Raw genomic sequence first — 22,161 nt, 5'->3', positions numbered from 1 at the left:
GTCTTTCCTTCATACTTTTTTGCAAGGTTTTTCAGAGTGGATATGGTGGCTCAAAAGGCCACCATCTTTGGGGCCTTAGTTTTGTAGGCAGGCTCTTCTATACTGTACCAGTCTAGACATTGCCATTGCTCTGGTATGTTACCATAGGTATGGAATCCACAGTAGATGTAACAGAATGAAAGATTAGGTTCTTACTGGATATAATCTTTCTGTTAATCTACTGTGGATTCTATATAGCCCGCCCTCTGTCTATTCTGTATCGCCTGCTTTTCTGCCTTTGGATATTTCTCATTTCCAGGACTCAGATTCTTCTGCCAACCAGATGGCTCTGTCTGAGATTGTTCTGTATATGCAAGTGCATTATTTAGCATCTGGCTCCTTTTAATGTTTGTGCTTGTTGCACACAGCAGGTTGGTCACTTTTTTGCTGCTATGTTTCTTGAATGTTTTTTCATGTTATTGTTTTTCTTTTTATAAGTTGCAGAACAGAATTGTACGATGCTGGCAGGGAAGTTCCCTGTACCCCTTCTTTTTTGTGTTTTATTCCAGTGGTGATCAATTGCTTTGGGACAAAACTGAAGGTGAACTATACTCCACTGGCAATGTGGGAGGTTCTGAAAGCTGTGTGTGTCACTTCTGCAAGACTTGGTTCGTGGGTTTTAATTGAACACCATATGTATCCGTAGTAGATTAATAGAAAAAAAGATTATCCAGGTAAGAACCTAATCTTTTGTTAATTTTAATTGCCATCAGTGCTGAGTTAATTGTGATAGTTCTGTTTGTTTAACTAATTTTATGCATAATTTGCAAAAGAGTTCTGACTTGACTTGGAGGGGAGAGTGTGACGCAGCTACAACCTCAGCACCCTAAGGTTGTGTGTTCAAACCCAAGCTGCTCCTTGTGAGCCTGGGCAAGCCACTTAATCCCCCCCATTGCCCCAGGTACATTAGAGAGATTGTGAGCCCACCAGGACAGACGGGGAAAAATGCTTGAGTATCTGAATTCATGTAAACCGTTCTGAGCTTCCCTAGAAAATGGTATAGAAACTGAATAAATAAAAAATAAATACCAGGCTCTTTGTAATATTTTTGTTTAATTTTTAGAAATGCCACAGCTGAAGTCAGACATTGGCATTATTCTTTGTGATGTTGGTGATCCTTCCTCCCTTGAAGCTATGTGCAAACAGACATCTGCTGTTCTGAATTGTGTGGGCCCCGTAAGTACTGTACAATTTTTAGAGTGAACAAACAGCCAGTTGTTTGGGGGGGTGTGTGTTTTTTTGTGCTGATTTTTCTACTAAATGCAGAACTGGAGAAAATTGGCACACTGCTTAAGCTTTTAGTATGAAATATTTTTTGTGCTATATTGATTTAGTTCCCATCAGAAAGTGGTATTTATGAAAAAATTGGGTGGTTGCCTTATAGACCAGTAATAATTCTACACAACTACATACAATTCATATTTCATAACCACTTTTTGCTCTCTTTTCTCAGCAATAGCGGTATAGGCAGAATTTTTACCATATATATACTCAAATATAAACCAAAGATTTTGGGGCCAAAAAATGGCCCAAAAAATAGGGATCTCTGTTTGTTTATATTAGTCTACACTTGACTACTTCTCTTAAAAAGAAAAATCAAAATTTAAACCTACCTGGGGCTCTGGCTTTGGGGAATGGAGTCGTGAGTCCAGGACAGGCCTGAAATGCGAGGCAGGCAGCTAGCTGATTCACCTCCGGCAGCGGTCGTCCATGCTGTTTGCTAACACAAATAAACACTGTAGTTAGTGTTATTTTCTGCTTTGGAAACTTGGCACTATTAGGTCCTACTTTACCTTTAATGCATTTAGGCTATTGGTGCAATCTTTGATTCTGAGTACCTTGAATTATCCCAGGACAAGCAGGCAGCATATGGGTCACATGTGGGTGACGTCACATGTGGGTGACGTCATCTACGGAGCCCCGACGCGGACAGCTTTTCAAGCAAACTTGATTGAAGATTCAAGTTTGCTGTGCTGCACCACGCATGTGTGTCTTCCTGCTCCACTAGAGGGCGCATCCCCTCCTCGTGGTCTCCAGTTCTTTCGTTTCCGCGGAGCCAGAAAGTCCTGTTTTTGGTCTCTCCGCCCGAAATTGCCTTCTAGCACCACGGCTTTATTGTTTTAAATAGTGAGTCGCTGTGCACGTTATCGATCATTTATTGTTTTGTTCCTATATGCAGTTCGCGTGTTTTTGGCAGCCGGGGGCTCCCGGGTTGTCGTGGCCTCGTTGGCCGCGGTCTCTTTTTCTCTTTATGTCCCGGCCCTTGTCCGGTTTTAAAAAATGCACCCGGTGTGATTGGCTGCTGTCGATCACCGATACCCATCAGTGGTGCATCTTGTGCCTGGGGGCTGATCAACATCTTTTCAACATCGTGCTGTACGCCGCCGTCGGGCCCATATGGCGGACCTCTTTGCAGTAGAGCAGCCCTCGGCTTCGGCCCCGGCTTTGACGACCTCGGCCCTGCCTCGACTATTTTCGGCCCGAAGACCTCGACCATGACGATGAAGCCCTCGGCTCTGGGTAAGTCCCCTCTTCCTCCCTCAGGTTCTACACTGGCGGAGAAGCCATCCTCGGGGACTCCGGCTGGGCATGGTGGGAGTTCCTTGCCTATGGCCCCGGCTAAGCCCTCTAAGTCTTCGGGGCGTGCCTCCACCACGCGGGAATACTCCGTGTCGAGGTCGCCCTCGGTGGAGTGCACAGCGGTGTCCGACATGCCCTCAATGCTGTCGGTGCCCGTTTTTCAGGACATGCTCCGGGCGATGATCTCCTCGGAGCTTTCCTCTGCGTTGGCCAATCTGCACCCGGCCTCGACCTCGCGTGTGCCGGACCAGCCTGAGCCTCGCGTTGAGGCGTCTTGGGGCAAGGTGCGCCGGTCCCGGCGTCTCTCTTCCTCATTGGAGTCTTCGCCCCGGGCCTTGAGGCGTTCTTCGCCCTCGGGGCGTCGGGAGCTGAAGCATCGTTCGAAGCCCGATTCGACCTCATTCCGGCGGCTGGCTAAGCGTGCCCGTGATTCTCCTCCGAGACGGGGCCGTTCCCCGATGGCTCGCACCGCGGGACCTCTGCGGGTGTCGGAGTTGTCTCTCACCAATCTGCAGTTGTTGCGGACTCCTCCTCGGGCTCTGGGCCGGGGTTCGCGGCTTTCTCCGAGAGAGTCGGGGGACCGGTCCCCGATCCATCGTAGGGGGTCAGTGCCTCGTACCCCGGGGTTGCAAATTGAATCAAGGATATTGTTCAAGCTTAGGTGTTTCTGTTATAAAACACTATATGGTTTAGTTCAAACTTGCATCTCTGAGCATTTCCTCTTTGCAAAGAGAAGACACCTTGTTCGAGAAATTAGATTTTTTGCTTTTCCCTCTGTAAAGGGTTGTCGGGACAAGAGATTTTTCAGTAGAATTATGGCTTACCAGACTACTTTTTTTTGGATAAGAGAGGATTCTACCTTTGGGTCCTTTGTTACAGGCCAGTGCAGTTAGCCCGCCCTAGATTCCCGGGACTGCTTTTGTATATCTTGCTTGTCTAAAATGATACCTATTTCACTGGAAAAAGATTTGTCATTACCTTGATAATTATCTTTTTTTTCAGTAGACAGGTGTTCTAGACTCCTGCCTTATCCTTCCTGCGCCTGCCTACTGTCATTCTGTTAATGCTTCTCCACGTTGGTCTTGGATGCCAGTCAGCACTTTTGGCCTTGAGGAATACTGTATAATAGGCTTCTGTTAGCTAATGCTAGTTCTTTACCTTTTAGTGTTTTATGTTAATGCAGAACAGTTCTGTTAAGGAGTGTCCCATCTGTATCCTTCACATAATTAGTTTGAGCTTTAGTGTTCTTGGATACTAACTGCAGGTGGCAGTAGAGCTCATAGTGTAGTAGGAGGGATACAGAAAAAAATCTGGAGTAGATTCTTTCTGCAGATGGCTCGTGGCCATGAGGAGATAACCCGCTTGTCTAGAATGATACAACAATCTACTGGAAAAGATATCGAGGTAATCTCTTTTTATCCCAGGACAAGCAGGCAGGTATTCTCACATATGGGTGATATCATCGACGGAGCTCGGATGCGGATGCCTCACAAGCAGACTTGCTTGAAGAAACTCGAAGTTTCGAGTTGCCCGCACCGCGCATGCGCGAGCGCCTTCCCGCCCAGCACAGGGCGTGTGTTCTCAGTTTTCCGTGGAGCTGAGAAGTCTGTCTTTGACTCTGCGTTTAACTTCTCTCAACCGCGGTTTGTGTGTTTTTTCTTCATGAATCGCTGTTTCATTTTATTTCTTTTATTTTAGTTTTTAAAAAAAAAATTTTTCTTCTTCCGTTTGTTTTCCGGGACAGGCCGCTCAGCCGCAGCCCGAGGGCTTCGACTTTGCGGCGGCTATTTTTCCGTCTATGTCCCGGCCTGCTACAGGCTTTAAGAGGTGTAGCAAGTGTCAGCGCGCTATCTCTCTTATGGACCCTCATGGATGCTGCCTCAAGTGCCTTGGGCCGAAACATCATCCTAGGTCGTGCCTGCCTTGCCAAACACTTCAGCCTCGTACTTTCAAGCGTCGTTGCATTCTGGTGGACAAGCTTTTCAAGATGGAGTCTCCTACTGATCCCTCGACTTCGAAAGCGTCTTCCATCGAGGCTCTTTCTGCGCTTACTGGTTCCACCTCGAGCCTTATCGGACCTTCCTCGTTTGCAGCGGCTCTTGCTTCGACATCATCTGCTGTATCTTCCCCTGTTTCCACAGGTCAGATAGCTCAGCAGTCGGTTCCACCGGTGATGATTAAAGTGTCCAAGACTCCTAAGTCGAAACACACTCACACTACCTCGAAGGAACCTCCAGCCAAAGCAGGTGGTCCGATTTCACACAGATCCATCCTTGCCAGCTTCTTTCCAGACCATGTTAGAGAAGCAGTTTATTCAGTTCTTTACTAACATGGGACCTAAACTGCTTTCTCTTATCCAGCCTGGGCATTCAGCAGACTCCCGCGAGGTCGAGCTGCTTCCTTTGTCCCAGTCTGAACTTCCACACTCTTTGCAGGGAGCAGAGTCTCTGCCATCCAAGCATGAAAAGCAAGGAGCAGATTTTTTGCGAGTGCCTCGACAAGAATCCTCACACTCTAAACAAGGAACAGAGTCTTAGTGCATCAAGGTTCCTCCACCAAGCCTCTGCAGCTTCGATCTACAGCCTGTAGCCCTAGTCATACATCGGCATCGGCTGCCTTCATCTCCAAGGCAAAATCTCCTCGATCTTCAAGATCTGGTTCCAGACACAGTTCTCACAGACATTCGAGGCCTTCATCGAGGCATCATTCTTCTTCTCAGGACAGACCATCTTCCTCGAAGCCTCGATCTACTCCAACCTCGACCAGACCACCGACTCCTCATTCGAGGTCTCCGATGCCGGTCCTCGAGGATGTTCTGGTCTCGATTGCCTCATCCAAGTCACCAGGTTCCTTTGATGCCTTTTTCCATGCCGACGCTTCTTCGACACAGGCTGCCTCGACGTTCTCGAGTCCTTCTCGAGGCAAAGCATTGGCAGATCAGCTATCTTTCTCGTCTTTCCTGCGACAGATGGCTGTAGACTTGGATGTTCAATTGGATACTGGCTCCAAGTATTCTAAGGAGTATCTAGAAGTCATGCACCATCCTCAACCTCCGGCAGTGTCTTAAGCATCCACTTCATAAGCTTTTAAATCAGACTTTTGCTCGATGCATGGAAACACCTTTTTCCGTACCAGCTGTTCCAGGAAAATTGGACTCTAGGTATAAAACTGTGCATCGCAAAGGGTTTGACAACTCAGTTATCTCTTCAATCCCTGATGGTTGAATCCTCCTTGAAGAGATCCCATCCTTCCAAGGTCTATGCTACAGTTCCTCTTGGAAGGGAAGGGAAAACTATGGACAAATTTTGACATCGCATCTACCAGAATGCTATGATGTCCTCTAAAGTCCTCAATTATAATTTTTATTTCATCACTTACTTTGAATTTCTTCTTTCTCTTCTACCAAAGTTTTTGGCTTATGTGGATAACCAAATGCATTTTGAGTTTCAAGAAATCATTGCTTCTTTTTCTCAATTACGTCTGCATCTCCTCCATTCATCTTATGATGCCTTCGAGTTGTCTGTCCGAGCAGCTGCTTGCTCTGTAGCTATGCGTTGTCTTGCCTGGCTTCGTACCATTGACATGGACTCTAATCTTCAAGACCGCTTAGCTAACATTCCTTGTGAGGGCAACGACCTCTTTGATGAATCCATTGAGGCAGCCACCAAGAAATTATCTGACTATGAAAAATCATTTGCTTCTATAGTCGGACCTAAACCAAAGCCAGCTCCTGCCAAGCCTGCATGCCCTGCTGTTATCTATCAAAGGTGTTTTGCTCCAAAGCCGGCTCCTTATACTCGCCCTCCTCTGAAAAAACAACGACCTCAGAAGCAACAGAAACCCCAACCTTCTGTTGCACCTAAAGCTTCTCAGCCTTTTTGACTGTTTACGACAGAGCATAACCTCCACCGTTCTGTCTCTGTCTCCTTTTCCCCCTATAGGAGGTCATCTCCATCATTTTTACAACCGATGGACAATAATTACATCTGGCCTCTGGGTGCTTACCATCATCAGGGAAGGATACTCTCTTCATTTCACTCAGGTTCCACCAGAGCTTCCTCCAAGAGAGTATCCTTCCAATCCATCCCAGACCGCCCTTCTTCAGGAAGCTCAAGCTCTGCTTCTTCTTCATGCCATCGAACCAGTTCCCTTGTAACAGCAGATCAGGGGGTTTTACTCCCGTTACTTTCTTGTTCCAAGGAAGACGGGCAATCTGCGACCCATTCTGGATCTCAGGGCTCTCAACAAATTCCTAGTCAAAGAAAAGTTTTGAATGTTGTCCCTTGACATCCCTTTATCCCCTTCTCGAGCAGAACGACTGGTTATGCTCTCTGGATCTCAAGGAGGCCTACACTCACATCCCCATTCATCCAGCCTCCTGTCAATACCTCAGATTTCGGGTGGGGAATCTGCACTATCAATACAGAGTACTACCCTTCGGCCTGGCCTCCTCTCAGAGAGTGTTCACCAAGTGCCTGGTAGTGGTGGCAGCAGCTCTAAGGAATTGTGGTCTTCAGGTATTTCCCTACCTCGACGACTGGCTCATCAAAGATTCCACATCTCAAGGGGTTATTGTAGCGACCCAATGGCATACCTGGTTCCTACAAAGTTTGGGATTCGAAATCAACTTTCCCAAATCTCAACTTCAGCCTTCTCAGAATCTACAATTCATTGGAGCTGTTCTGGACACTGTCCAACTCGGAGCATTCCTTCCACAACAACATCTGGAAACTCTTCTTCAACTCTGTCACACAGTGTCTTCCCGCTCTTCCATCTCAGCGAGACACATGATGGTACTTCTGGGTCACATGGCCTCCACAGTACACATGACTCCTTTTGCCAGACTTCACCTTAGAATACCTCAATGGACCCTGGCATCTCAATGGATGCAAGTTTGCGACTCTCCTTCTCGACACATTTCAGTCACTCCTTCCTAGAAGAAGTCTCTCCGTTGGTGGATGCTCTCTTCCAATCTTTCCAGAGGCTTGCTTTTTCAAACGTCCCCTCATCAGAAGGTCCTCACGACAGACTCTTCGACCTATGCATGGGGCGCTCATCTCGATGGTCTCCGTACTCAAGGCCTCTGGACCAGTACGGATCGTCAGTGTCATATCAATCAGTTGGAACTCGGAGCAATCCTCAAAGCTCTCCATGCTTTTCAACATCTGCTTCACTACACAGTAGTCCTCGTTCGGAAGTACAACCAAGTCGCCATGTATTATGTCAACAAACAAGGAGGGACAGGGTCTGCCTCCCTTTGTCAAGAAGCTCTGGAGGTTTTGGGACTGGGCAATCCGCCACAACACCTTCCTCAAAGCTGTCTAAATTCAAGGGGTGGACAAATTGAGTCGTCTACTGCAACCTCACGAATGGACTCTCCATTCCTCGCCTCTTCGCCACATTTTTTCACAGTGGGGAACGCCACAGATAGACCTCTTTGCAGCTCCCCACAACTACAAACTGCCTCAGTTCTGCTCCAGGATATACTCTCCTCACCGCCTCGAGGCAGATGCTTTTCTTCTGGAATGGACGAATCTATTCCTCTACGCATTTCCTCCATTCCCTCTCATTCTCAAGTCTCTGGTCAAATTGAAGAACGATCATGCCACCATGATTCTAATCGCTCCTCAGTGACCAAGACAACCCTGGTACTCCCTTCTACTTCAACTCAGCAGCAGGGAACCATACCTTCTACCAGTTTTTCCTTCTCTGCTTCATCCCAACCTGCAGTCTCTACACCTGACAGCCTGGTACCTCTCAACATAACCCCTTTTCAGTTTTCTCAATCTGTAAGACGTTTTAGAAGCTTCTAGAAAGCTTACAACTAGACAATCCTATCACCAAAAATGGACTATATTTTCTACATGGTGTGTTTCTCATCATAAGGAGCCTCAGCATTCCTCCTTATCTTTTGTTTGGACTATCTTTTGCACTTATCCAATTCTGGCCTCAAGTCTACATCTATACGAGTACATCTCAGTGCAATTGCGGCTTTCCATCAGCCTATTGAAGGGAAACCCCTCTGCTCATCTGGTGGTTTCCAGATTCATAAAAGGACTTTTCAATGTCAAACCTCCTCTCAAACCACCTCCTGTGGTTTTGGACCTCAATATTGTCCTTACTCATCTCATGAAGCCTCCATTTGAACCAATTGATAAGGCTCATCTGAAGTATCTCACTTGGAAAGTGGTGTTTCTCATTGCCCTCACTTCTGCTCGACGAGTTAGTGAGCTGCAAGCTTTAGTTACTGACCCACCATTCACGGTGTTCCATCATGACAAAGTTGTTCTTCGTACTCATCCGAAATTCCTACCTAAAGTGGTCTCAGAATTTCATCTCAACCAATCCATCGTACTTCCAGTGTTTTTTCCAAAGCCTCATTCTCACCCTGGAGAATCAGCTCTTCATACTCTGGACTGTAAACATGCTTTGGCCTTCTACTTGGAACGCTCCAAATCACACAGAACTGCTCCTCAGAGCAGCTTTTTTTTCCTTCGATCTAAATAAGTTGGGCCATCCTATTTCTAAGTGTACCATCTCCAACTGGATGGTGGCTTGTATCTCTTTCTGCTATGCCCAGGCTGGATTACCCCTTCACAGTAAAGTCACAGCCCATAAAGTCAGAGCAATGGCAGCTTCAGTAGCTTTCCTCAGATCTACACCTATTGAGGAAATTTGTAGAGCTGCTACTTGGTCCTCGGTTCATACCTTCACTTCTCACTATTTTCTGGATACTTTCTCCAGACAGGATAGACAGTTTGGCCAAACAGTATTAGAAAATTTATTTCCTAAATTGCCAACACTCCCACCATCCCATTCTGGTTAGTTTGGAGGTCACCCATATGTGAGAATATCTGCCTTCTTGTCCTGGGATAAAGCACAGTTACTTACAGTAAAAGGTGTTATCCAGGGACAGCAGACAGCTATTCTCACCAACCCACCCACCTCCCCTGGTTGGCTTCTCTGTTAGCTATCTGAACTGAGGAGACACGCCCTGTGCTGGTCGGGAAGGCACTCGCGCATGTGCGGTGCAGGCGACTCGAAACTTCGAGTTTCTTCAAGCAAGTCTGCTTGTGAGGCGTCCGCATCCGTAACTGTGCTATATGGGCACTAGGCATAGCAGGAGCAACTGTTATAAAACTGAAAAGAAAAAAAAGAGCAGGATCACTTTGGGGATTGCACGTGTAAGTAGTATTGAGTATGTGTACAAGTGCCTTTTTTATTAACCTCTTTACATATATGGATTTCTAAACATCACTTACATGTATGAGGAACTAATTAAGGAATTGTTCTCAAATGCAAACATTTTTGTAGTTTTGTATAGTTTTGAATGGCAGAGAAAAACACAATCTCTCTCTCTCTCCCCCCCCAAGCTGTCTTAAGACTCCAGATGAAAAAACCCCACCCCCTTTCCTATGAGCGTTAGAGCAGCATTGGAGAATTTAGTGCTCCAGGCTGCGATAGAAAGTTATGTAGCTTAGTAAAAGAGGGCCAAAGTTATGCATGACTCAAGTAGATGTAAATGCCAAGGAGGAATTTTTCAAGATATGTATTTACTCTATTTTATTACAACAATATAACATTTGATTGCCTAGAATATGTGTCCTTTAAATGTCTCTGTGCCACTGCATATATGTACCAGAAGTGCTTGTTCTAAACCAGCAAATTATACATATGCTAGTTTATTTTTATAAATATGCTTATTACATATGCAAATAGTAGAAATCTTCTATAATTGCCTCTTTAATTTTTAAGCATACTTAAAATTAACTTTCTTCAAATATTTTATTTAAATGTTTTATAGTTCAGGTTTCACGGTGAGCCTGTGGTGAAAGCCTGTGTTGATAATGGAACACACTATATAGACATCAGTGGAGAACCTCAGGTATGTGAAGCTGAAAAAATTGTTTTCCATGTCTTGGGGACCCTTTTACAAAGTGGCCAGCACTATACCCAGCATGGGTCTTTCCCCATGTACTAAGGCAGTGATCTCAAATTCAAACCCTTTACAGGGCCACATTTTGGATTTGTAGGTAATTGGAGGGCCTCAGAAAAAAATAGCTAATGTCTTCAGTGTTCTCCCCAGAAATTTTTTCCAGTCGTGTAGCATGAAAAAGTAGCCGGGCGGGATGGGGAAATTTGGTGGTGGGGAAAATTTAAATGTGCATTACTTTTATTAGTTAATTATTAATTATTTTCCAATGCTCAGTATCGGCCTGTTTTACAAAGCCACGGTAACGGCCTCGAAGCCCATAGAGATTTAAAGGGCTTTGGGGCTGTTGCCGCACAGCTTTGTAAAACAGGCTGTATGACTTCCTTTTTTAAGGTTTGACACTTAGGCAGTGTTCCAGTAGCATTTAAGCCACCCTTGAAAAAAAAGTAATGCAGATCCTCTTATTCCAAATAACTACTGACCAGAATCAAACTTCCATTTCTTTCAAAACTACTGTACTTGAGAGAGTGGTATTCAACCAACTTCAAACTCATGTTGAATCAGTTAATGCCTTACATCCCCAGAGACTGTAGTTCTGCCTTAGGGCTCCTTATACAAAGCTGTGATAGCAATTCTGCCACAGCAAGTGCACTGAAGCCCATAGGAATTGGATGGTCTTTGGTGCATTTGCCATGGGAGAATCGCTATTGTAGCTTTGTAAAAGGGGCCCTTACTGAGTGAACTCCATAGTCACCTAGACCAGTGTTTCTCAACTTTTTCAAGCCAAGTACCCCCTAAGTCTAACAAATACCAACCAAGTACCCCAGCCCAAGCTCCGCCCCTGACCCTACCCTAAATATAATAGTACTAATTGTAATGCAATTTCTTCCATTCATTTTTCAAGTACACATATGTTATTCACAATGGTAACCACAAAATTTAAAAAAGAAAGCACAAAACACACTGTATGCAGAGAAAATGTTAATTCCTTAGCAACAGCAGCAGATGAATCCAGAGACCAATGGGATAGCACACATCTACCAGCAGGCGGAGATAAAGAAACTGATTAACAGGTGGTCATATTGGCTGGCACTCCTCCTGTATCTCCAGTATGCTCTATCTCCCAGCAGGTGATGGTCGCTATTCGAATAGCTCCTGGATTCTGGCTGTGACTAGAACTTTATTTTCTCCTGTTGAGGTTTCTCTTTAGTGAGACTGCCATTCTGTTTCTCCTGTTGAGATTTTCTCTTCAGTGAGACAGGGATGTCTGGCTGAACGGTGCCGGCTTTAGGGGTTACACCTGGGCCCCCCCCCCCAGGTCCCTGCCTCACCCTCCCTCCTTTGCTAGAGGGTCTGACTGGGTCTTGATTTTTTTCTTCGTTCCCTTCTCTGTTTATAAAAAAAAGGGGAGACCACAGTTGCTACATTCTGCTCTGTTAGTGCTGCACATCCAGCTCTAACTGGCTTCAACTGACCCTAACAACAAGCTTGTGAGTATATATGTGTGTTTACTGTTGTTTGAACTTCAGGTTCTGTTTGGGAGTCTTAGTCCTGTTGATTCGGTTAACATACGTTTAAGGAATGGATATTTTATTGAGGCTAAGTTTTATGACTAGAAATCCGTTGAGGGAGCCAGGACTTTCCCACCCTTTGCATACACGCGCTTGGTTTCCTTGTTGGTTACAGCGTGGCAGTAGCGGTGCAATTTCATGCTCGCACTTGTTCTCCTCATTGGGTTTCAGTGCAGCAATAGTGGTCCTATTTATTCTGAGGCTCTTTCGTAGGTGTTTGTCAAGGCCATATGCAGCTGATTGTGCAGGTGCCAGTTTATAGTAGCGCGCATGAGATGGGACATGTTTTTTCCGGCACTGTGGGAAGCACCGCACCGTTCTTCTGGTTATTCCCCGAGTCTGATTTTCTTTCTATGCAGGCCGCAGCAGGGTACATTTTGCGGGGCTTGAATCCGACTATGTTTTTAGGAGCGTTGATGCAGCGGCCACGTGTCAGCGAGAATCAGGCGTGCGCTTGGGTCTCCGGCGATGGTGGGAGAGCTGCAGCATTCCGGTAGTTTATTTACAGCTGACTTTGGTCAGGGTATGCCACGACTTCTCTCCTTTCTGGTTCAGACAAGTTGTATGTGTTTCACCAGCTTTGGGACAAGCTTGGGCAGATTTATATGTCTATGTCTGTGTTCCTGCTGTATTCACTTGAAGGAAGCTGCTAGTTTAATCGGATTCTGGGGTTAGCACTCAAGGAGATTACCAGAGGGACTGACCTGTGCTAGGTCACCCAGTCATGGTTTGTCTCCATACTGGGTCGACATACGTCAACTCGCGGCACAGAGAGATCTGCAGTAAGATAGTGCCCTGTATTTCACACGGGTATCTCATTGTCTCTCTTGGTGTCCCTGCAGATTGAGCCTTTGTCTGTTGGTAACTGTCCTTATTTGAGCCTCTGTGCTGTGCTGCATGTGTCTGGTAGTGGCATAGGATATATGCCTAAAGGTAGTACTAACAGTTTCCAAGTTCGGTCTGTTTCTATGGGCATAATGACACTTATCCCAGGACAAGCAGGCAGCATATTCTTGACTGATGGGTGACGGCACCGACGGAGCCCCGGTACGGACAATTTTAGAGTGATTGCACTCTAAGAACTTGGAAAGTTCTAGCAGGCCGCACCGCGCACGCCTTCCCGCCCGACGGAGGCGCGCGGTCCCCAGTTTCTTAGTTTCCGCGGAGCTAAGAAGACGCACTTTTCAACGGCTGTTGAAAACTTTTTTCTCTTTCGCCTTCCCGCTCGCGTAAACTCGTTGGGAGATTTTGTTTCCCTCATTTTATTTTCTTTTCTTTCTAAAAAAAAAAACAAAACAAAACATTTTTCTTTCATTTTTTCGGTTTCGCCCCAGCGGGGCCTGTTGCCACCATCGAGGCCTCGGCCTTCGATTTGGCTGAAGCCGTTTTTACCTTCATGCCCCCTCAACCCGGGTTTAAGAAGTGCCAGCGGTGCGCTCGACCAATTTCACTCACAGACCCGCACAATTGGTGTCTACAGTGTCTTGGTCCTGACCATCGAGCGTCCACCTGCACCCGCTGTGCCACTCTTAAAAAGAGAACTTTAAAAAATCGCCAAATCCAACAGCGATTATTGTTTGGTACCGAGATGTCTGATTCGGCGGCACCGGTCCCCACTTCGACCCCGACTCAGTCAGCACCTGCCTCGTCGACACCGCGCCGGCGTCGCACCTATCAGGTAAGCCGGCTAAGAAGCCTTCCCCGCTGGAGCGCCCTCCAGTCTCAGTGGCAGCGAGCCCAATCCTGCCGATCTCGAGGCGCCCGCGGAAGCGCTCCGCTCCGATTGAGGTAAGCCCCTCGACATCGGGTTCCTCTTCGGAGTGTAGAGCGGCACCCAAGGTACCGCAGAAGAAAAAAGCGGTACCGGTGCCTTCACTGGACGAGCGCATTGCCGCCGTCCTGCAAGTACAGCTTAAAGAACAACTACAGTAGCTGTTACCTGCTCTTCTGACATCGAGCCTTCCAGTCCCGGTCCGGTCTGAGCCTCCGGTACCGACAGTGGAGCAGCCTCCTTTGTCGGCATCCACCTTGTCGGTACCGATGCATACTACTTCCTCGGTATCTATGCCGGTCTTAGCGCCGGAACCGAGATCCTTACACCAAGCTGTTCAAACCTCGGCGCCGACACAGCCTATAACATCTCCCGGTACCATTTCACAGAGGTCTGGGAAGTCGATGCATAAAACTCGACACCTAGAACCCTCCACACCGGAATCCCGGGACCGCAGTTTTCAAGTAAGGGACCCTGATCTGTGGGGCGATTCGGAGGACCCTCTTCTCTCAGAGGGAGAGTGTTCATCAGGGGAAGAGGATCCTTCTGTTTTAGATCCGTCCTCTAAACCTGATGCAACTTCTTTTACCTCTTTTCTCAAAGATATGTGTGAATCTCTCTCTATTCCCTTGGAGGCTGAATCCAAAAAATCCAAGGCATTTCTCGATGCTCTGGATTTTGACCAGCCTCCAAGGGAATTTCTCAAACTATCTCTCCATGACATATTAAGAGAGACATTTTACAAAAATCTAGAGACACCCTTGACCATCTCAGGAGCTCCCCGCAAACTGGACTCCTTATATAAGGTCATACCTATTCCAGGCTTTGACAAGCCGCAACTCCCCCATGAGTCTTTACTGGTGGAATCTACTTTAAAGAAATCCACGGGGGCTAGTGTATACGCTTCTGTCCCTCCTGGCAGAGAAGGTAAGGCCATGGATAAGTTTGGCAAGAGGTTGTATCAAAATGCGATGCTAGCAAATAGATCAGGGAACTATGCTTTCCATTTTTCTTTTTACCTTAAGCATCTCATTCAGTCCTTGTCATCTTTTGAGAAATATCTCCCTGACCGTAAAAGATCCGCCTTTCGCCAAACTTCTTCATCGCTCTTACAACTGCGCAAGTTCATGGTCAGATCAATCTATGACACCTTTGAGCTGACCTCTAGGGCCACGGCTATGTCGGTGGCTATGCGGCGACTGGCCTGGCTCAGAGTGTCAGAACTCGATGTTAATCATCAAGATCGACTGGCCAATGCACCTTGTTTGGGGGATGAGCTGTTTGGAGAATCCATGGACTCCACTACTCAGAAACTCTCAGCTCATGAGACTCGATGGGACACTCTCCTTAAGACAAAGAAGAAGACCCCACCTACTAGGCCTTTTCGCCAACAATCGGCCTATCAACGTAGATTTGTGGCTCGTCCTTTACCTCAGGCCCAGCAACAACCCAGGCGTCAGAGGCAACAACAGAGGCAAGCTGCTAGACCAGCACAGCAACAACAGCAGGTGAAACCTCCCTTCACAGAAATCAACTCAACCCTTTTGACTTGGTTCTCCAGGACATAGCCAGTCTCCCTCCTTCTGTCCATCTTCCGCAGCCCATAGGAGGCCGCCTTACTCATTTCATAAGCCGTTGGGAAATCATCACCTCGGATCAGTTGGTCCTCAACATCATCCGCCACGGCTACTCTCTCAATTTCCAGACCCTTCCTGCCCAAAGTCTGCCAAGAGAGTCTGCTTTGAACACTCCTCAGTCTTCCCTCCTTCTTCAAGAGGTTCAATCCCTCCTTCTTCTGAACGCCATAGAGGAAGTTCCTCTAGATCAAAAGGGGCAGGGATTTTACTCCCGTTACTTTCTAGTTCCCAAAAAAACAGGAGATCTCAGACCCATTTTAGATCTTCGCGATCTCAACAAATGCTTGGTAAAAGAGAAATTCAAGATGCTTTCTCTGGCTACTCTATCCTCTTCTCAATCAAGGCGACTGGCTATGTTCCCTAGATCTCAAAGAAGCATACACTCACATACCGGTCAATCTGGCCTCCAGACAGTACCTCCGCTTCATGATCAACCATTGTCATTACCAATACAAGGTGCTACCCTTCGGTCTTGCCTCCTCTCCAAGAGTGTTCACCAAATGTCTGATTGTGGTGGCCGCCTTTCTATGTTCTTTTATACCTCAGCAGCAGCGGAACTATCCGCAACTACCAAGAGCCCACAGACTCGATCCAGCCAAGAGTGTGAGCTCTACCTCCCCCTGCAGTCCACTAGGAAGATCTACTGTTTTTTACACCTAAGCAGCAACAGGACCAGCCACCACTACCGAGAGCCCTTTGCCCTGATCCAGCCAGATAAGTAAGCTCTTCCCCCAGCATTCCATTGGAAAAATCAATATGCTTGCTTTTAAATATCATCAGAAGTAGGAGATCAACTGCTTTTACACCTAAGCAGCACCAAGACCAGCCACCACTATCGAGAGCTTTTGTCCCAATCCAGCCAGACATGTATGCTCTTCACCATACAATTTGTTGGAGAGATCAATCTGCCTGCTTTTAAATATCAGCAGCATTGGGAAAACAACTGCTTTTACACCTAAGCAGCAGCGGGTCCATCCGCAACCACCAAGAACCCACAGACCCGAACCTGCCAGGAATGTGAGATCCGCCCACCCTACAATCCGATAAGATCATCAACTGTTTTTACACCTAAGCAGCAATAGGACCAGCCGCCACTACCGGGAACCCTTTGCCATGATCCAGCCAGACATATAAGATCTTCCCCCAGCATTCCATTGGATAGAGCAATCTACCTGCTTTTAAATATCCTATAATAGGAGCCCTTACCCCGATCCAGCCAGGCATGTGAGCTCCTCCCCCTATATCCCATTTAAGAGATCAATCTACCTGCTTTAAATATCAGCAGCAGTAGAAAAACAACTGCTTTTACATACAAGCAGCAGCGAGACCTACCGCAACCACCAAGAGCCCACAGACCCGATCCTGCCAGGAATGTGAACTCCTCCCCCTGCAGTCCATTGGAGAGATCAATCTGCCTGCTTTTAAATATCAGCAGCAGTGGAGATCAACTGCTTTTACACTTAAGCAGCAACGAGACCAGCCACAACCACCGAGAGCACACAGACCCGATCCTACCAAGAGTGTGAACTCTTCCCCCCATGCAATCCGCTAAGAAGATCGACTGTCAGCTCCGGGCGGCTTTCCCGCAGAGAAGAGAATCCTGCATTCACCGTGGGCCTCATCTGGGGCAGCCTCCTTGGAGCGGCTGGGGCACGGGCAGTGTGTCTGGGAGGGAATGCATGGATGGGAGAACATCGCAGGGGAGGAGACATAGGCATCCTGGGACTGTCGGCCAAGTCTCTTCCCTGAAGAAGCCCTTTCTGGAAACGTCAATCGCTCCTCCTAAACTTACTTGCTCCACTTCATCACTGACGCTGAAACCGTGGATTGAAGACAAAGTTTTATTTTATTTTTCTTTCCAGCTTATGATTTATCTTTAATCTTATCTATTGTTTTGCCTTTTGTCTTTGTTTTGTTCTATTTCTATCATTTAAATTTCTCCAGAATTCTACTATTTAACGGCTCCCCCTTCTGCTTCTATTCCTTTCTCTCCTCTCTTCTACCTTCCAAAGTATTTAGATCAATGCTGTCTTATTAAAATGTTTATTTTATTTTTATTTTTCCTCTAACTCTACTTTTCACTTCTCTATTACCCTCCAGGTACTTTAGTTAGATTGTGAGCCTTCGGGACAGTAAGGGAATTTTTCAAGTACCTTTCTTATTTCTAATCTTAATGTATATTTTCTGTAAACCGCTTAGAACCTAACGGATGTAGCGGTATATAAGAAATAAATTACATTACATTACATTCCCACCACCTTCAGGTGTTTCCTTACCTGGACGATTGGTTGATAAAGGCCAATTCTTCTCAGATAGTACTCCAGGCCACCAACCAGACCATCCTGTTTCTACAACTTCTGGGGTTCGAGATCAATCTATCCAAATCTCATATTATCCCCACTCAGAGACTTCAATTCATTGGAGCGGTGCTGGACACAGTCCTCATGAGAGCATTTCTGCCGTCCAACCGTCTTCACACTCTCCTATCTCTGTGTCAGCAGGTGCTTCATCAACGCTCCATCTCTGCCAAGCAAATGATGATACTTCTGGGTCACATGGCCTCCACAGTTCATGTCACACCCTTCGCACGTCTCCACCTGCGCACTCCTCAATGGACCCTAGCGACCCAGTGGTCCCAAGCGACGGATCCTTGCTCATGACACATATCTGTGACATCCTCTCTTCGTCAGTCTCTACAATGGTGGTTGATATCCTCAAATCTCTCCAGAGGTCTTTTGTTCCATCTACCTCCTCATCAACTTGTTATCACCACCGACGCTTCCCCTTATGCCTGGGGAGCTCATTTGAACGAATTCCAAACTCAAGGACTTTGGACAGCCCAGGAAATGAAACATCACATCAACTTCCTGGAACTCAGAGCGATGTTTTATGCCCTCAAGGCCTTCCAACATCTTCTCTTTCCTCAGGTCCTTCTACTGTGCACAGACAATCAAGTTGCGATGTACTACATCAACAAGCAGGGTGGGACGGGCTCTCGCCTCTTGTGCCAGGAAGCCCAGAAGATTTGGGCTTGGGCCATAGATCACCATCTATTCCTGAAAGCTATCTACATTCAGGGAGAACAGAATTCCTTAGCGGACAAGCTCAGCAGAATTCTCCAGCCTCACGAGTGGACACTCGATCCTTTCACTCTACAGTCCATCTTCGCTCAGTGGGGCACTCCTCAGATAGACCTCTTTGCAGCTCCTCACAATCATCAGCTGCCCCACTTCTGCTCCAGACTCTACTCTCCTCACCGTCTGGCAGCGGATGCATTTCTCCTGGATTGGTCCAATCTCTTCCTGTATGCTTTCCCTCCTCTGCCTCTCATGCTCCGGACCTTGTTCAAGCTCAAGAGGGAACAGGCCACCATGATTCTGATTGTGCCACAGTGGCCCAGGCAACATTGGTTCTCCCTTCTACTTCAACTCAGCTCCAGGGAACCTATTCTACTTCCACAATTTCCTTCTCTGCTTACACAACGTCAGGAGAACCTTCTGCATCCCAACCTCCAGTCTCTGCACCTGACAGCCTGGTATCTCTCGGGCTGACTTCGAATGATACTCTTTTGTCTCAACCCGTTCGTTCTGTTCTGGATGCCTCCAGGAAACCTGCCACTCTGCAATGTTACCATCAGAAGTGGACACGGTTTTCTTCCTGGTGTCTTCTTCATCATCATAATCCTACGTCCCTTGCTGTGGAGACCGTGTTGGATTACCTTCTTTCTTTGTCTGACTCTGGTCTCAAGTCTACTTCCATCAGAGTCCACCTCAGTGCTATTGCTGCTTTTCATGAGCCAGTCCATGGGAAACTCCTTTCAGCTCATCCCTTGGTCTCCAGATTCATGCGAGGACTTTTCAATGTGAAACCACCTCTTAAACCACCTCCTGTGATCTGGGATCTTAACGTGGTTCTTTCAGCCTTAATGAAGCCTCCATTTGAACCTTTGGCCACGGCTTCTTTCAAATTTCTCACTTGGAAGGTTCTCTTCTTGATTGCTCTCACCTCTGCCAGGAGGGTCAGTGAGCTCCATGCACTAGTAGCAGACCCACCTTTTACCGTCTTTCATCATGACAAGGTGGTTCTGCATACACATCCAAAGTTTCTCCCTAAGGTTGTCTCTGAATTCCATCTCAACCAATCCATTGTTCTGCCTGTCTTCTTTCTGAAACCTCACTCTCACTCTGGAGAACAGGCTCTGCATACTTTGGACTGTAAGCGGGCTTTAGCTTACTATTTAGACCGTACTAAGCCCCACAGATCATTCTCTCAACTCTTTCTGTCCTTTGATCTGAATAAATTGGGACATCCTGTTTCTAAACGTACGCTGTCCAATTGGCTTGCAGCGTGCATTTCTTTCTGTTATGCTCAGACCGGACTGACACTGGAAGGTTCTGTCACAGCCCATAGAGTTCGAGCCATGGCAGCATCTGTAGCTTTCCTCCGTTCCACACCTATTGAGGAAATCTGCAAGGTTGCTACTTGGTCCTCAGTTCATACTTTTACATCTCACTATTGTCTGGACGCATTCTCCAGACAGGATGGTCACTTCGGCCAATCTGTTTTGCAAAATTTGTTTTCCTAATGGCCAACCTTCCTACCATCCCTCTTTTTGTTAGCTTGGAGGTCACCCATCAGTCAAGAATATGCTGCCTGCTTGTCCTGGGATAAAGCACAGTTACTTACCGTAACAGGTGTTATCCAGGGACAGCAGGCAGATATTCTTGCGTCCCACCCACCTCCCCGGGTTGGCTTCTTAGCTGGCTTATCCTAACTGGGGACCGCGCGCCTCCGTCGGGCGGGAAGGCACTCGCGCGTGCGCGGCGCGGCCTGCTAGAACTTTCCAAGTTCTTAGAGTGCAATCACTCTAAAATTGTCCGTACCAGGGCTCCGTCGGTGCCGTCACCCATCAGTCAAGAATATCTGCCTGCTGTCCCTGGATAACACCTGTTACGGTAAGTAACTGTGCTTTCTCATCTTCCTGCGGCCAGGACTCTCTTTCTATATTTCTTATAGGGCCTGGACTTCAGATTTCCATGCTTATCACGCTGGTTTCTCCTGTCGCCATCTTCTCATGGCACATGCTAGACGGACCCCCCGACCAGACAGGAAGGGCTGTACAGCTCCTTCTAACCAGGAGCCAGTTACCTATTCTGTCAAACCCACGAAGGAACGCACGCTATGTGGCTGTTAGCCTCATCCCTGAAGCTCTCCTTAGCGATGTGAGCTTTGTCTGCTACCTGTTAGGATGCTGTTGTTTTCCACGGGGCGGTAGATGCAGCATCTTGATTGCGTCTAGTATATATTCACTTTAAAGGACATACGTATTTCGCTCATGTTGCATGGAGTTAGTACTGTTTTCATGGTTCCAGTTCGAACTCCTCTTTACATTGCAAAACTTGATTTTTTCCTAGGAGAATTTCTTTCTTCTTACAGATCCTACAGTTCTCATCCTGCCATTCCCTGACCTTCTGCACTTCATTCTGAGGGGATCTTGACTTCTTCGAATGACTCTTCAGGCTTTCTCATGAGGGAGAAGACGCTATAATGTCAGGTCAAGGGGCTGTGCACTTTTTTCAGGATGCTTGCAACTTTGCATCCTCCTCAGGTTTCCAGTTCGTTCTTGGAGTCTCTATGTTTTGTGTTTCCCTTTTACATGTTACTGGTCCTCAGAGCACTTCTTGTAGTTCTTCGGGAACTAAGGGACGTTGTTCCACTTACTGCATGGTGCCTAAGACGGGGGCATTGGGCAGGCTGGATCGCATTCTGCTGAATTAGTTTCTCAGGGTTAAACATTTCTGCAGAAAGACTGGGAGAATATTTACATTTTCACTATGGACTCCGAATCAGCACTAGGTTTGCTTGCCTCTCTTGGAGCAGCGCTTTCGGTTTTCGCACATGCCATTTCGCCTACCCAAGGCTTCATGAACATTTTAGAAAATGTGGGCAGTGGTAGCGTTTTGGCGCTACCAGGCGATTCACCTAATTTCTCCTTGACTGACTGCTTGATTCGGACGTCTTCCAATTGGGCCATTTGACCGACACGTTCTTTGGACGTAAATCTTCGAATTGGCACAGCGATCTTTTCTCCTGTACTATTTATAGGTATATCAGGGAGATGTTTTTATTCATATAGGAGAGAACTGTGTTTCTTCCCAGAGACTAGGGCGATGGGTCACAGTCTCAGGTTTGCATTCTTCTTCAGTCACCTTGACCAAGAGTAATGGGATTCTGTACAGGTTCTAGGATCCATGTTGCTGACTCCGCTGGGAACTTCGGCTTGCTTTCCCATTATAATGCTACAGCAGTCGCTTTTGTTCCGGTGGTTCCCGGTGTCTCAGGGCTCCAATTATTTGGTAGGCTCCTCAAGCATCGCTCTGTATGATTTGGAGGCTCGGCAAGATTTCTCTTTTCAAAGGCATGCCTCGGTCTTTGCTGGACTAGCTCATGGCCACCAAACATCCCAGGCTGTCGGGTTGGGTTATTCGGTGCCTTCCATCCTCAGCTCCAGGAGTCTGGTCTTAAGAGGCGACTCAGTACTTGTTTATTCTTCTACTCTGGAGCGTGGTCAGGTTACCGTTTCTGGAGCTTCAGACCACTGATCCACTTATCTCTTTCCTCTCAATAGCG

At 46.9% G+C, this 22,161-nt stretch overlaps 1 protein-coding gene across 2 annotated transcripts in view; it reads left to right on the top strand.

The window, feature by feature from the left end:
• SCCPDH (saccharopine dehydrogenase (putative)) overlaps nt 1–22,161 on the top strand; it is a 130,060-nt gene that overhangs the window by 7,164 nt on the left and 100,735 nt on the right. For both annotated transcript variants that reach the window (XM_033939548.1, XM_033939547.1), the window contains exons 2-3: nt 1,103–1,215; nt 10,424–10,504. In XM_033939548.1, the coding sequence (XP_033795439.1) occupies nt 1,103–1,215; nt 10,424–10,504 (194 nt within the window). The remainder of the gene's footprint in view (nt 1–1,102; nt 1,216–10,423; nt 10,505–22,161) is intronic.

Source organism: Geotrypetes seraphini, chromosome 3, assembly GCF_902459505.1.
Source record: "Geotrypetes seraphini chromosome 3, aGeoSer1.1, whole genome shotgun sequence".
In the NCBI taxonomy this organism is placed as follows: Eukaryota; Metazoa; Chordata; class Amphibia; order Gymnophiona; family Dermophiidae; genus Geotrypetes; species Geotrypetes seraphini.
Note: the sequence above shows the minus strand (reverse complement) of the source record. Positions and strands in the feature narration are given on the sequence as shown.